Genomic DNA, 12808 nt, shown 5'->3' with positions numbered 1-12808 from the left:
CGAGGTTGCATGGATTGCAAATTTATTTTTGTTGTTGTTATTTCTGCTTGAAAATTTTCCGGTTTTCTTTGTTTGATCAATAGAACATAGATTGCAGTATGAAAAGAGACATTAAAGTTTATTAAAGTTTTATTTCCAATCGTTCATGTTCCCTTGAAAATTCTGACGAACGGAAAAATCATTAAATTCACCCTTTTTGAATCGTTTGAGGAAAATTTTGTATGAAAAATTGGTAATGTGAGAAAGATGAAGAGCACTCAATATAATGAATTTGTCTGTGTTATTACCTTCGATGGAAATGAAATTTGAGTTAGGAAATTTCCATGACATCAAAATGAGATTTAAGCCTTATTTTCATTCTGCTGCTAATTTCGTCTTTATTTTATTTATTAGAGTATGAAAGTATACAAAGTATAGCAATTGACTTGCCAGGAAATAAGAAAACTTTTGAGACGGTTCAAAGGGAATAAAAACTAACACGAAAAGTGAATTTAAAAAGTTTGAGGAATATTAAGAAGTGCGAGATTGTGGAAATGATATAGAAAATAATGAAATGATTGTTATGTATGAATAGATCATCTGTTACTCTATAATTGAGAGTGTTGGCTACTTATTTCTGACCAATTTTACTTACCTGTGCTGCTAACAGTAATTGTAACGTTCTATTCGTTATTCATTTACCTAACACAGCACATTCCCAATTCATTATCGCACATAATGATGCCAAAATCAAAAATTAGAATAATTGACTTGATATCCAACATACAACAAATACTCATGCATTCAATCACTTCAATTTACGGCTCGAGAAACTTTACGTGCTTCATCATGATTTGATTTTTCATTTTAACTTGCTTGCGGTTTCCTCAATTTTAACATTTCTGAGTGTATGGATGAATTGAATTGGAAATTTTAAACTTGAGAATTCTTATCAAATTACAGAACAGCATTTTTCCTCAATATGAACTCGACTCTAATTTTGTGTACTTTGTGTAAAGTTCTCGAATAAAAATTTAACGCATTTCTGTCGAGGAAAATCAATTTCACGCGCGTTTCAGACTTAAAACAACGAAAATATCCAAACATGAAGAGCAAAAAATTCAATTGTTTGTGCTCACAAACGTGCTTCATACAAAACTTGTGATTATTTTCAATACAAATTGTCACACATTAACTCAATTTTACTGTATCTGTATAGAAAATGAATAAATAATATTAAATTCTGACATTGACAATGAAATTGTCTGTCCAAGGTTGATAAGAGGAATTAAATATTCAATTCCGAATGTAAATCTCATTTAATTAGTCTCAACACTTGCTACATTAATCAACTTGAGTCAGCACTTCATTTATTATGTTGCAAGATTTTCATTATTAATATCCCATCACTCAATTCAATATCCCCTTAAGTACCTTTGTCAGACATCCACAAACCTCGAGTTCAATGCTCGTCCAATTCATCCATCCAACTTTGTCTAACATCAGAAATTTGAATTTTTTATGAAAATTCTCACAATTCAGTTCCATTGTACTTATTGCACCATATTTTAATGTGCTTGTACAGGCCATAAAAATGAAATGGAGCAAAAATTGTGTCAAATTCGGTTCATGATTGTTTTCAGTAATTGTTCCACATTTTGTTCCAACAATTGACAGCTTGCATTAATTAAATGCAAAATAAGATGTTGATTTTTGTTTTAGACGAAAAAAGTTTTGAGGAGAAGCTCTGCGAAGGATGGCAGTAATTTGCTGATTCACATCTTGTGGGATTTTGTGCTGATTTGAATTGAACATCCAAGCCCATAAAATTAAAATAGTGTGTGTGTGTGCATTACTGAACCTTGGGAACCTTAAAAGACAATTGAAGACAATATTTTTAGCAGCTATTATGTCATCTGAAACACCTTTAGAAATGCATGCTCAAGTATCTATTTAAACACCCATTGTCTACGCTTCTGAGCATTTTTTTCTAACGCAATTGTACTGAGTATGGCAAATACTGTTCAGAATGAATAAATTGAATAGAAGTAGAATTTAAAATTAATGACGATGATTTAGCTAAAAAGCTAGAGAATCAAATGTGATCAAAGTTTAACAGATGCAAATTAAAACAACGTTCGCAAGGTACAATAAGTCACAATAATCCTCATCATTATGATTATCAGTGTCGGTATTTCTTTTTGTAGTTCTTTCTTGCTCAAGACTCGTGTGTCAATTGTTATGGATATTCTATTGTGGTTGCTAACGAAACGAGCATAGCATTAGTTAATGTTGATGATCTTGATGGTTTTAAGGCACGAATTAAACTTTTATTAGCAAAACGAAACACAGCGCTGTGGCTAAGTTTTGATGACAGAAGCAATAAAACGAAGCAAGTTGGTCACCAAAACAAAAGCGGAAATTGAAATGTTTGTCACATGAGTAAACTTTACATGATATTATTATTTAATATTTGCAAAAAGCTTGAATATCAATAACAGCACTGGATGGTGATTGAGTAAGCGGAAAAAAATGTTAATTTGTCGCTTTAGTGCGAGACGCATAAAAATTATGTGTGAATATTTATTAAAATCAAGCATTTTATCATCTCGTTTGCTGTGACTTGATATGCTTTGCCAAAGACTGAATTATCATCATATCTTTTGAAATCAAATCATATACCATTGATGCAATTCCTCTCACTGTATCTTACGTGAAAATTAGTTTATCTATCAATTACGTCACAATTCGACGTTAATGTGTAAATAAAAGATTAAACCTAATTGAAGTTATTTGTGAATGATGAAGTCGGAACATGCAAGAAAATGTAAAGTCGACAATGAACACCTCAAATGTTAAGAAACAGAAACATTTGTGAGGTTTTCGAGCACAAAAGAGTTACTTACTCAATATCTCTTATTTTATGAAGTCTCAGAAGGCAGAGAAGCGAATGTGAATAAATTTTCAAGTGACTGCACTTATTAAGAACTTTAATTAACATATATTCCTACTCATGCCAAATAATATTACACAATGTTCTTAGCTTCATGCATCTATGACTCGTGTTTACCATAAAATGCAGCATATGTTCTTAAAAATATATGGGTCTCGGCATAGTAAGCAGAACAAAGGCAGATCTTCCTGTATTATCTTCAATTATCACTAAATGTGTGAAGTCTCGGTAAAATGTTAAAGAGACGAGATGATGCAATGAGTTGTAAAGCTCAGATATGATGTTTGGTATGAAATCTGCATAATAAATATTCATAAAACACGCTTGAATAGCTGACGAATTTGACACAATGACATTTGCTTGTTGCTTCATGTTAACGAATTTTTCTCATACATGATTTCAATCCACCTGACTTGAGGCTTCATCATGAATTACGAAATGAATGCGTTTGAATCTTTATTTTTTATTGCTGCGTTCTTCCTTTTTCTCCTTGTTTACTTAAATTTCATTTAAAATTTTGTGTACGTGAGTGTGTGCTGAATGTTTTCAGTCGTGGGATGAATTTTTTAAATGAATTCTCATGTGAAATGCTGAAAGGAAGCAATGATGAGCATCAATCAACAACTCATATGGCATTTCTTTTGGTATAGCATTTTCTACCTGCTTCATTTTGCTTCCACACATCAATTGAATCTCATTTTGAAAGTGAAATCTTTTTGGATATGCCAAAAATTATTGACAAGTAAATTATCGGATTGCATCACAATCTGTGGTGCTTCTTCCGGTACAATCTTGTGTTTTTCACTTAATGAAGGTCATTGTTGCAACTGCTGACTTTGATTTCGACAAAAAGTGATCATTAAGCTGCTGCAGAATATCACATTTCAAAATAAACAACAGAACATCCTCAATATGCCGCAAGGTTTCCTTCATTCTCTCCATAAAAACCGCACACATGGAAATAATTTAAAAGTTTCAGTGAGTTTCTCTCATTCTGCATTTCTGTTGTCTTTACTTCTCTCATTCTTCTTCACTGTTTACTTTATGCTCACAACATTTTCAGTCTTGACTAGTTGCTTCAATGGACGAGATCGCTTTGTAAGACTGAAGTCAAATTCATAGTTTTTCGGATATTCGGTGTAGCTTTTGCATAAATTTTCGCGGGTTCATGTTAAAAGTGATAAGAAAATGTTGGAAGTGACTGAAAATGAGAAATACTAGACTGAACTGTCTTTGATGGTATTTAAAGTGAATTGATTTGCTATGCAAATTGCTTATGATGGACAATTTTAGTGAAGAAATAATGAAAATTGATGTCATTTTGATAGTTCCAATTGTGATTTACTGTTAGTCATTCAAAATTGGTCACTCATATGTTGAATGCATTTGAATAGCCACACGGCTTTAATATTAAGCTTCAAATGATTCCATTTATAGAAATTCTTCCGACTTAATTTGAAGTGGATTGAAAGGAAAACAAAGAAGAAAGTTTTGTGGACGTAGAAAAAAATGTCATTAAGCTTCAATTCTTCATGATTCCATTTATAGAAATTCTTCCGACTTAATTTGAAGTGGATTGAAGGAAAACAAAGAATGAAAAGTTTTGTGGATGTAAATGTAAAAAATTTTCGTCACTGTCAAATCATAAATTTTGATTCTTCATGCTATTACAATCACAAAGTGTTTTTTCATGATCTAAATTTAAGATTCATTCTTACCATCATAATCACAACATTCACTAATCGGATTTTAAATGACCATCATCAATGAGCATAGAAACTTCACTACTGGATTTCCATCATAAGTCACACTTTGATGCACTGTTTGTTTTGAAATTTTTCAAAGTTATGACCTCGTCAATGACTTCTTCATGATCGTCAACGATTTAATTAACTTTGACCTTACTGGATCTTGGTTTTAGTTCGTAGAGGTGACTTTGACCTGACTGGATCTTGGTATTTGATCGTAAAAGCTATGAAAATTGTTACAGCAAATTTTGATTTGATCTAGTCGTGTGCTGTTTTTATAAAAAAAAGAAAATTGAGCTTGCAAAAAATTTTCAAATTTTTAAGGTCATGCAAGATCTTAAAGCAAGTCGTTGAGCATGTCTGAACTAAGTTTTTGCAAAGATTTTCGCAAGATTTTCATTAGGATGAAAAACGATTGAAAATACTTTTTGATATCATTTTCCTAGTTTCAAGAAAACCATTCAAAAATTGATTTTCTGCCTTAATTTTCTCCTTATAAAATGTAAGGTTTTGCATCTTTTTTCTCAAATTAGGTTAACGAATTTTCGTTTTAAGGAATCACTGCATCATAAGTTTTAAATGTATCAAATTTTTTCATTTATTTCAATGTGTTCAAATTCATCAAAATAAAATTGTTATGCTTACATCAATATTTTTATTATTATATATTTACAGATGACAAAAAACGTGAGATCTCGAAAGTGCTTGACTGTCAACAACTTTGTTTAAAATTTTCAGAAAAATAAATTAATACTTCACATTTGGAAAAAATTGGTTAACTTAATTAATATTAATGATTGAGTTGAACATGAATCACTGAAGCGTTTCAGTAATGATGAAAAAATTGCATGCAAGTTTCACAAGTTAATCAGACGCAATAATTCATGATCAGTGATCATAATCACTATCAAATATCAAAGAACAATTCATCATCAGAATAAAGTGCTCATTGCCTGTTAGGGAATCATTACAATTGACAATTGTGCTTCTGTCAACAACTTTGTAACTACTTCCATTTGGATTTATTTATTTGAGTTGAACATGACAAGTTTTAATGATGAAACTTTTCACTTTATTTCACTAAAAGTCAAAGAAAATTCACAAAAAAAGTGAAAAACTGCATGCTTAAGACCTAATCATTCATATACACGGCATGCATCCACGCATTTCATCATTAAAGAATTGAAAATAAAAACCTTGAACATCTAATTATTGAAGATGAAGCTGAAGATGTAATAAAGATTAATGAACAAATTTTCACAGAACTTCCATTGAGTTGTGAGAAGTGAGAAGAGCTGCGAATGCATTCGGACATGATTTTCATGCTTTCTTCACATAATTCAATATGTTTGCATAAAATCAATTGACTAAGCAACAAGCATATACATGATTATTTATTGTTTATGTTTATTGGAATTCAATAAAATGTTTATGCTTGATAGAATGAATTTCCCATATTGCACTTAATGCTGTTCTGTTGTGGATATATATGAATTTATATTGTGAGAATAAAAATGATAAGAAAAATGAAAGAAATAAAATATTTTGAGTGAGACAAACTCATGGACTAAGAATGACTATAATGAACTACCATAAAAATAATCAACGGAATGCGCCGAGAATAAATTCAATCTTGGAGCCAACAACAGCTAAATATTTATTGGATTTCCTCTACTACACACGTGAAGATGAGCAGTTCAAATTTTATAAGAAAGTAAGTCATCTTTGTGTTTATTGCTTTATATCAGCAATTGTCATTCTGATGTGACTGAACATTAAATTTAATGTGAATTATTTCAATGTCAACATACAGTCATTATGTCGGTGCTTATTATAATCATAGACCGGCGAAACATTAATATGAAATAGATAATGTGTAATGATGGAAGTTTCTCATAATTTATGATGCTGTGCAAAGAGATTCTCATCATCAAATTTCAGCGATATGAGATGAGAATATAAGATACAAAGTATTTAATGCTATCGAATGCCTAAAAGAAATTGTAAAGAAATGCCTGAGGTAGATAATGAGACATAAGACATGAGAATCTAAGAATCTCAAAAGAAAGAACTTTAGTTCCGCCCATTTTGGAATCATCATCACGCTACGTTCAAGACGAAAATATTCTTAATGACTAGTCGCACTCACGAGCATCATTCATTGCCCAAGCACAAGACATGCAAATTAAAGAGCGCTGTGGAGAGTCCAGGCATCATTTTATTAATTTTTAACGCTCATCGCATTTGTCATGTCTAATTTTATGTTGTTTTATGCTTACTCTCATAAATATTCATAACAATTATCACAATTATTTGTCAAAACAAAGCAGCGGCAGTTTATGGATGTATGGCAGCTGAACAGTTTAAAAGCAATTTTGGATATTAAAACGGTTTAACCTTGGCTGCAATTTCTTCTCTTCTTGCTCTTTCTGCATTCCAAAATTTCTGCTTGATTGCTTATGAAAAGAACAATCCGCAATAACAGCAGCTGAATAAAAATTAAATCATTGATTCGACTGCCATTCATCATAACTTGCAATTGCCAATTACTCAATTTCTGTACTTCATTCTATTGCTTCAAAATTCATTGAGCTTAGCTTTTTAGATGTGCAATTGAGTTTTTACAATGTGAAGCAAAGAATCGCAGCAACAAATTCCATAAATTCTCAATTTCACTTATGTACTTCAAACTTGCGCTGCTGCTTCCATCATTCAAGGTTTTTCTTGCAATTTATGAAACTTTTTTTTACAACTTTAAGTGCGCATTGAATCAAATAAACTTGAAAGAGGTGTGACTTACGTGAATTGCAAACGATAAACGACCTCGTTCAATTCAGTAATTGATTTAAAGCCTAAATGAAGTGCTTACTGTCCACCTACAAAAATAAAACAAATCAATTTTTGATGATGCGGAATAAAAACGGCGATAATTGTTTGGTCAAAAATGGAATAAGCAAGTTTTGCTTCCATGTTTTCTGTCCGGTGTCGATAACATTTGACTTTTATTAATGTATTCAGCTTCAGTCTCAAGTAGCTGTTATTTTAAGAAGTTCCAAAATTTATTTTTAAATCTTTTTGTCATCATCGAAATAGAACGGTCATCAACATCATTTATTCCTCATTTTATTTACATTACTCATACTAGTCAGGAACACAATAGTCAACAGCAGCAACAATTGAATTAAAATTTTCGTTATCTCAAGTCTAATAGATGAGATCTTGGACAAAAGAAGAACAATAACGAGATGAGGAGAAGAAAAAGAACTTTTTTATGAGTGGAAGAGATGAATAGAAACGGATTATGATCATATGCAGCATACTCAATACTTATTTACCTTAAGAATTCAATTTAATTCAAATGCCACATCCATAAACTCAACATCTCAATTTCATTTTCTTTTTTCATGCTCATCTCCTTTATTTCATTCAATTTCTTTGTCCACATAGGGCATGCTGCGATTCTTAATCTACAAAGACATCTCAACTGCTCATTTACTTTCCATTCTTTCAATTCTTCACTTAATGATCAAAATCAAGGGACGATTTTTTGTTGATTATTGATGGAACTGATTGTGTTTTGAGGTGATTTATGGATGTGGGTATGATAACTGGTTATGCTTGATTGTGTCTTATACCAAAATTTGTCATAACTTAAATCAAAGTCCAAAAGCTGTTAGCACTTGACTGAAAACAAAAGGGAATCACAATATTCCATAAAGTCTTTGCTGCTGCTCGCTTGATTATGTGATAATAAAATGGAAAGCGCAATGAAAAAGAAAAGAAATAATTTCAATTCTTAAAGAGGCACAGAACAGAAGAGAAGCTTTGTGTCCATAGAAATGTGAGAAATATCGTTCAGAAAGGTAGAATGAAGCAGTAAGTTTATGTCTCATGAAATTCAATAATGTTTAGTGAATTCCTTTCTCTTGTGAGTCTTTATTAAAGAAGCAGAACAATTTGAGTATTCTCATGACATAATTTAGAGAATAAGAAGTCTCGTACCGCTCACTCATTGCCAGTTCTTGCTGTGTGTAGACCTGTTAAGATTAGATTCTTTAACTGTATTTGACTCTTTGCTATTTGCAGTCATCAATATTATTAGAATCGTTCCTTTCTATTCCGTAAATGCGATTTGTTCGGTTCCATTAGACAACACAGAAGAAGATGTAAATGGCACCGAATGCAAGTCTTGCAGACATTCTATATTTATTGGATTAAAGAACGCACAGTTTAGAACTGTATTTTTATTATCACTTCCGTGCTTCTTTGAAGATAATTTTGAAGACTTAAAATAACAAGCCATTCTGTGCTGTTAATAGGACGTGGCATTTTGAGTGTAATTGAAATTTGATTCTTAACCGCTGAGATTGAATTTCAAATTGTTGCTCGCATAAATGAACAAAAAGTTATGTAAATCATAGAAATAATATTACGCAGCATTAAAGGTATTGAAATCCAGAATGTGCCTTTAATGAATATAAATAGAGAGAGAAACTTGATGCCTTAAAGTACAAGAATCATTAAATAATAATCATGAATCTTTGCATGAAAAAATCCCTTCCAGGCTTAAACGATCATCATCCATTCTAGTTTTTTATTGCCATAATTATAAATTTTTGCTAATCTTTTTTTGTTCATCTTTGAATTGCAATTTGCAATTGAGTCAGACAGAAGATCTGTGAGGGAAGCAAAAGTTGCGTGCTCAAAAGTTGCCTTTTCTGAACCTAAGAATAGCTTTTAATTCCATTTCTTCTTCTATTTACAGTCACGATGCTCAATCTTTCGAGGAACAATCTTGTGCTTGTGTATGAATCTGACCTACGCTAATATTGTACGATTTCCACGCGAATTGGAGCGACACGGTGTTGCATTTTTAGTGCCATATTTAATCATAATGTTCATCATCGGTGTGCCAATCGTTTTACTTGAGATGGCTTTAGGCCAATTTCTAGGACAAGGAGCTTCTCATAGCTGGAAATCATCGCCATTTCTTAAAGGAGCTTCTATTGTTGGACGAATAGGTGCTTGGATTGGATGCATTTGGATCTCAATGCACATGTCATTATCGCTCCTGTATATTGGTCAGATTGCATTCTCAGGTGTGCCATTCCGTCAATGTCCCTCAACAGTTGAAGTAAGTTCCTTCATAAATCCTTTTTTCTGACCTTTTATTAATATATTTCTGATCTTTAGATGTCAGGTTCACATTACACAGAAAGAGGAATTATCGGACAGCTGTGCTTACAGAAAACATTCCTTCGATCAATTAGAGAATCTTCCTTGAATTTTGGTCTACTTGCTATTGGATTAGTCTTTTTATGGGTCATTATTATGATGTGGTAAGTTGTCATTTATTTTTTAATTGTGTCAGTCTTTATTTAACATATAATTATTTATCATGTCTAGCACACACAGCGGCCGAGTGAATCGTCGATCGATAATAATGTTTGGAATAGGAGCAATGGGACTTTTATTATTCCAGCTTGGATGGCAAATTAAGAATACGATTGAGGAAGAGAAATTGGAACCAGAATTTTGGCCAATTAATTACAGCATACTAGCACAAAGTTCAACATGGTTTTATGCTTTAATTCAAGTCATTTTATCAACACAAATTGGTATTGGAGCAATTCCAGTGATGACAGGAAAGTTTTTGTACAAAGGAGATGCAATTCGAATGTGCACAGTCTATATGTGCTTCAATTTTCTTACAACGATTCTTGCAACTGCATACTACATGACACCATATAATCAGAACAATAAAATCGACGATATTCCACCGTATCCAGATCTCACAGCAATTACATCAATCTATGATCGTACATTTAATGAACCACACAGCACATACTTAAGAAAACTCATTCCTAGTCTTGCTTATTTGATGATTATTTTTAGTGGAATTATTTCCATTTCTATTGCAATATACACATCATCAAGACTAATGAAACGTCATCCAAACTATATTATGTGCCTTGCTGCATTATGTCTTGCAGTTGGATTCCTTCTTTGTCCTAATTTTATACCTAGCAGATATCTTGATATGAGATGGACTGGATTAGTTATTGTTTGTGCATTGGTATTTGATATTATTTCAATTACATGGATTTATGGCATTAAGGACTTATCAATAGACTTGGAATTTTCAATTGGACGTCCAATAATGAAATTATGGTTGATTTTATGGTCAACAATTCCATTACTTCTTGTAGCAATTGTAACATGCTTTATTGTATTTCCAACAAAAGTTCAAATGATAGAACCAATTGTTGATTTAATTCCAAAATGGATTCCAATTGCCATTTGTCTCAGCATAATCTTACTTTTTGCAATTTATGAAGTGACAAAACAAGTTGATTACAATACATTCAGCATGATCCATGAATCAACAAAAGCAGCAAAAGATTGGGGTCCTGCAGATCCACTTGTAAGACATGCATGGAAGCAATGGAAAACTGTTTGTGACGATACAGGTCAACGAGACTTTACATTGAAACGACGTGGCACAAAAGACTGGACAAGCTCAATTAAAAAGGGACAATATTCACATGCCAAAAGAAACGCAAATTGCATTTCAACACTTAATAATCACAACAAATATGTTGTAAATGGCAAGACACTTCATGCTTCGACAGCATCAATGTCAGGTGGATCAAATTCTCCAAATTATAGTGGCTCAGTCTTTGGTGATTCAGCTATTGAAGAGGATATAAGTTGTGGTGATAAATACTCATCTAATGAACGTGATGGAACTTCAAGGAAATCATCGCAAAGTAATCGAGTCAATAGAAATCAATCTGATGGAAGTCATCATCGACATTATAATCATCATCAAAGAACAATAGCAAATGATGATGATCAAATGATTGGAAATTACCAAAAAGTTCCAATAAGAATTTCAGCAGTCAGTGACCATCCAAAAATCAAGAGAAATTCTTACTTCCAAGCTCAAGAAAATGATGAAATAATCATGACTGATGATTTCAAGTCATGTATTGAGATAGTTCCATCAGACTTTTCTGATCTTGCTTTTCCACCACCACCTGCTCAATTTCAAGCACAATCAACATTCATGAAAAATCCACTATGTCAATTAAGTCACCATAATGAAATCTTTTATGAACCTGAAGATGACGTCGATGAAGCTGATGAAATTAATGAAACTCAACACAGATACGAGCAGCAGCAGCAACAACAACGACAAAGGAATGGACACTTAATTAGCAATATTCACATTAATGGCAGCAATACATTTAGTGACGGAACCATGAGTACTAAAACAACAAAAACATTGTCATCAACTGCCACACACATTCCAAATGACTCATACACCAATAATTGGAGAAAGCTTTCTCGCAATGGTGATGAATTCTCTACAGAATTGTAGTTAAGGAATCGACAGCAAAAAGTGTTTTCTATGAAAATGCACACAGTCATGATTGTAGGTACAAAACTTTCACTTTACGTGATGAGAACATAAATTTTGATTCCTTTTCTTTACAGATTTAAGTTCTTCAGGGAGAAAACTGGAATTTTTTCCACAAGTTTCATTCAAGTACTTGATTGTTTCACGACTTATAAGGAAACGTTCCAATAAAAATTAATTTTAAGGACATACTTAATTGACTTAACTAGACAGATGAAAATTATTTTAGCAGATCGAGAATAAATCAGGATTTTTAAATCTCAGGATTAATTTTTAATCTTAAGATTAAATTAAAAATTCATCCAAAGAAACGTTATTTTTATCAGAGAAGCTATAGCTGATAGCTGGATGAGCTACACAATTTTTATCTGACTAGTTTAGTTAATTAAAATAATCAGCAATATCTCATTAAAATATAAATTGTTTGAAAAATATTTTTGTACTTATTTTGTCCATTTTTCAAATCAGTTCATGTGATATGATGATACATTTCCACTACTTAAGAATGTACTTACCGCCATACAAAGAAAAAAAAATCTTTTTGTTATTAGATTTGTTATTTTGCATGTAAAAAATAAATAAAAATTAAAGTCTGAACAATAAAATTGATTGTTTTTTATTAGTTTTCAAATTTTCAGCTCTACTTCCTGTAATGAAATGATTGATGCTGAAAAATTCGTAAAGATAAGTGAAATACATTAACAA

The 12808-nt window shown here is 31.9% G+C and overlaps 1 protein-coding gene across 3 annotated transcripts; it reads left to right on the top strand.

The window, feature by feature from the left end:
• The first annotated feature begins 3659 nt into the window (after nucleotides 1-3659).
• LOC139100815 (sodium-dependent nutrient amino acid transporter 1-like) lies at nucleotides 3660-12708 on the top strand. Of its 3 annotated transcripts, none has more exons than XM_070653560.1 (6): nucleotides 3660-4171; nucleotides 6123-6394; nucleotides 9446-9814; nucleotides 9874-10019; nucleotides 10087-12118; nucleotides 12181-12708. In XM_070653560.1, the coding sequence occupies exons 2-5, from the start codon at nucleotides 6254-6256 to the stop codon at nucleotides 12062-12064; spliced, it is 2634 nt and encodes an 877-aa protein (XP_070509661.1). In that variant the 5' UTR covers nucleotides 3660-4171; nucleotides 6123-6253; the 3' UTR covers nucleotides 12065-12118; nucleotides 12181-12708. The 3 variants fall into 3 exon arrangements, with proteins under 3 accessions (XP_070509661.1, XP_070509663.1, XP_070509662.1); XM_070653562.1 differs by having other exon boundaries at nucleotides 10087-12122; XM_070653561.1 differs by lacking the exon at nucleotides 3660-4171 and having other exon boundaries at nucleotides 6116-6394.
• The last annotated feature ends 100 nt before the right edge of the window (nucleotides 12709-12808 follow it).

Source organism: Chironomus tepperi, unplaced genomic scaffold (genome assembly GCF_022539635.2).
Source record: "Chironomus tepperi strain 1889 unplaced genomic scaffold, CSIRO-AGI_Ctep_v1 contig_68, whole genome shotgun sequence".
Taxonomy (NCBI): Eukaryota; Metazoa; Arthropoda; class Insecta; order Diptera; family Chironomidae; genus Chironomus; species Chironomus tepperi.
The sequence above is the reverse complement of the archived record's forward strand: the minus strand, read 5'-3'. Positions and strand labels throughout refer to the sequence as shown.